Source organism: Solanum lycopersicum, chromosome 9, assembly GCF_036512215.1.
Source record: "Solanum lycopersicum chromosome 9, SLM_r2.1".
NCBI classification, from domain to species: Eukaryota; Viridiplantae; Streptophyta; class Magnoliopsida; order Solanales; family Solanaceae; genus Solanum; species Solanum lycopersicum.
Window position 1 is genome coordinate 25,011,956 of NC_090808.1, and position 3,854 is coordinate 25,015,809.

The 3,854-nt window shown below is 37.0% G+C and overlaps 1 protein-coding gene across 1 annotated transcript; it reads right to left on the minus strand.

The window, feature by feature from the left end:
• Positions 1-307: 307 nt before the first annotated feature.
• LOC101261265 (uncharacterized) lies at positions 308-3,608 on the minus strand. Its single transcript, XM_004246944.1, has 6 exons — positions 3,534-3,608; positions 3,364-3,435; positions 2,023-2,256; positions 1,173-1,241; positions 674-757; positions 308-565 (listed from the first exon to the last, which is right to left on the minus strand). The coding sequence occupies exons 1-6, from the start codon at positions 3,606-3,608 to the stop codon at positions 308-310; spliced, it is 792 nt and encodes a 263-aa protein (XP_004246992.1).
• Between the last annotated feature and the right edge of the window lie 246 nt (positions 3,609-3,854).

A 3,854-nucleotide genomic window follows, 5' to 3' on the forward strand; every position in this document is an offset into this window, starting at 1 on the left:
AAGATCATGCCAAAATCTATTCATCTTGGAATGCATAATTATTTTCAGCCCCATCACCTAGATTGAGCATAACTTCCTCTTCTAATATGGACAAATGCTCGATTGTTTGATTTTCTATCCCCTTTATATCTTTCACCTCAAAATCAAACTCTTGCAGCAACAATACACATCTAATAAACCTCGAATTTGCATCATTTTTAGCCATCATATACCTCAATGCTGATGGTCAGTATGAACTATGACCTTAGTACCAAGCAACTAGGATTAAAATTTCTCAAATGTGAAAACCAAAGAAAGGAGTTCTTGTTCAATCACCGCAAAGTTCTTTTGAGCCACAGAGCTTTGGTGGCATAGTAAATAGGATGGAGAATCTTTTCTCTTTTCGATACCAATACCACACAAGCGCAACTCCATTCGCATCACATATCACTTCAAAAGGTTTCCCCCAATATGGTGAAATAGTGATAGGTGCAGAAACTAGCTTTGCTTTCAACTCTCCTAATGCTCTTAGACAAGCATCATCAAAATCAAACCTACACTCCTTTTCAAACAATTTGCACAATGGCTGTGCAATTTTGGAGATATCCTTAATAAACTAATATAAAAGCCTACATGCTAAAGAAAACTTCGAACACCTTTAAAAGATATAGGTGGTGGAAGCTTTTTCTATTACCTCAACTTTACCTCTATCAACCTTAATACCCTTCTCAAAAATCTGATGACCCAACACTATCCCTTCTTTCACTATGAAGTGGTACTTTTCGCAAGTGAGTAAAGATTACACTCTTAACACTATTTCAATACCTTGACCAAATTAGTTAGACAACCATTAAACGAGTCACCTACCATTAATAAATCACCTATATATACCTAAATAGTTTCCTCCACCATATAAGAAAATATCAATATCATGGAACATTGGAAGGTCGCAAGAGTATTACACAACCCAAATGGTATCCGTTCAAAGGCAAAATTCCCATGAGGACAACTGAAGGTGGTATTATCTTGGTCTTCGGGAGAAATAGAGATATGATTGTAGCCCGAATAACCATCAACCATCAAAATGTAACACCAACCCTTACCAACAAGTCAATCCAACATCTAAATATGAACAACATAAGGAAGTGATCCTTTGATGTTCAATAATTTAATTTCTAATAGTCCATACATACTCTCCATCCGGTCACTGGCCGCATTGGAACAAGCTCATTTGTATTAGGAACCACATTAATCCGACCTTTCTTAGGAACACAAAAAACAAGAAAGAGCTAACTACTATCTACAATGGGGGGTATATGACTCTAACATCCAACCACTTGATGATTTCATTTTTCACAACGTCTTGCATAGGAAAATTTAGTCTCCTTTGGTGCTTGACACTAGGATTGTGGTCCGGCATGAGTTGAATTTTATAAGAACAAATGCCAGGAGGAATCCTAATAATTTCCACAATAGTCCATCTGATAGACCTCTTGAACATCTTTAACAACGAAACCAATGCCTCAACTTATACCTCACTCAAATCAGCCAAAATAATAACTAGTAAAGTACCATCTCTCCCCAATAATACATACCTAAAGTGTGATTGTAGAGTGTTGAGCTCCAGTTTTGTTTCACATTCAACACAGTTTTACGGGTGGAGAGTCACGATTTTTCATATATAGATCAAATTTCTTTGGGTAGGAACAAATTTGAACCTATTAAGTGCGGTGACTAATTCATTATAGTCTTTAATACCATCACCCTCAACCTTCTTCAATAGACACATCATGAACCTCGTTCAACAATATGATTCACCACTAATACTGACATGAGATCGATTTCTTGCTTCATTAACCTACATATGTTGAAAATTACCTCTTCATTATTCAACCAGAACTTTATTTTCCCTCTCTCCATATAGACCAAGGCGCGCCAGTAGCAATGATTCTCTTCCTAGGATGATGGTAACCTCAAAACAACCACACAATCTAGTATAAAAAAATCCACCCAAAAAATAAATGACTCCAATTTCACAAGTACATCTTGGAGAACACCAATGGGTTTCTTCACATTTCTATCGTCCATAAGTAATCGCGTTGCATCTGATTTTGGATCCACTAAACTCAACTTTTTGTAGACAGATAATGGCATCAAATTTATGCGAGCACCTAAATCACACAAAGCCATCACAAAATGCAATAACCCAATGATACAAAGAATAGTGAAAGCACTAGGATCCTCTTTGTTATTCACAAGTGACCAGTAGCAATAGCACTGCAAGGTTGCAACCTCTCATCATATTCAAAACTGAATACCCTCTTATTAGCCACGAAATCTTCCATAAATTTCTTATACCCATATATTTTCTCTAAAGCTTCTATCAATGGAACATTGATGGAATGTTGGTTCAACATATTTATAAACATGAGGTATTTTCCTTCTTAATTTTCTTTCACTAACCTCTGTGGAAATGGAGGTGGAGGTCTAGACATGGGAAAACTTTTCGGGTTATCTCCAATGCTTTCTCTGAAGCGTACTTGGACTATCCAGTAACTTTAACCTCATCATCATTTTTTTCTACCATAATTTCAACCTCAGACGACATGTGGGGTTCAATGGTCTGTTTACCTCCTTGAGTTGTGATGTCCATATATTGACCATCATTCTTCAGATTCTATGTGGTGTTTCTATGAAGTGCTCCATGCTGATGTGGGTTCACAATATTTGACAATTCATTAAACTACCACACAAGTTGCTTTATCGACACTGCATGGGCATCAACCTTTTGTACTATTCAAGAAAAGTCATACTGCATCTCTTTCACTTTCTCATCAGTCGAATCATACCTCTTAATCAATTTATGCATCATCTACTCAATCACATACTATGTGCAACTTCCCTATTACCAGATTTCCAATTTGCTAGTGGAACATAAGGCCCAACTCTCTCACTTCTGTTGCCATAGTTGTTGTGATTGTAGTTGTTGTCGTGATTGTAGTTCCCATTCTAGAGATAGTTCCTCTCAATTTCAGTTGCCATTGTTCGTACGTTGATTTACTTGCCTTTGGCACTAATTTATCTGAGTTGGAACCTTGTGTGTTCGCTCAAAAACCCCCATTTTATCATTTACCAAATAAGCATCCTCATCATAGTAGCACTTCTAAACTGGTGGTGGTAATTCAGCACATTCACCTTTTATGTGCCTCGTCTAACATGCTTCAACACCAAACCAAGTTCTAGCCTCATCTGAGCCATATCCTAACTAATATAATCGGTAGATTGACTAGGCGCAACTTGAACTGCAAATGTGCTTCTTATGGTGTCTTAACTTTTTACTGCTCCATACTTTATTATTTTGGGAAATATTCTCTAATTTTTTACCGATCTCCTCAAAAGTGAATTCACCATATGATCCTCCATGATAGTATCAAGCATTTTCTTACGATTGTCATCCTGTCCTTAACCAAAATACTCTTTGAGTGACTCATAATCAATGCGGTGATTCAAAACACTTCTTATGAATGCAATGAACTTGTACCAGAACTACTCACAGATTCTCCAGGTAGTTCCATGAAGTTGTTAAGTTTGTCTTTGTGTTTCAACTTCTTAGACAACGGGAAGTACATTTACATGAACACCGTATGCAATTGTTCCAATGTATGAATTGAGTTATATGCAAGCTTAGAAAATCACACTGCAACATCACTTGTCAATGATAAAGGTAAGACTCTCAAGCATATGATGTTCATATCCAACTCTGGTCTCCCTATACAACTCTTGCAGACACTCCTCAACTTGGCATGTACACATGTGGATCTTCCAAAGCCATACCAGGAAACAACGTAAGCATCTGCATCAAGCTACTAGTAACC

Excerpts from the sequence above, each read along its gene's own strand:
- LOC101261265 (XM_004246944.1), bottom strand. The coding sequence starts at position 3,608 with ATGTACTTCCCGTTGTCTAAGAAGTTGAAACACAAAGACAAACTTAAC. Across the intron at positions 3,436-3,533 it reads TGGAACTACCTGGAGAATCT|GATGACAATCGTAAGAAAAT; the intron begins GTGAGTAGTTCT and ends GGTTAAGGACAG. Across the intron at positions 758-1,172 it reads GGCCAGTGACCGGATGGAGA|TACCACTTCATAGTGAAAGA; the intron begins GTATGTATGGAC and ends ACTTGCGAAAAG.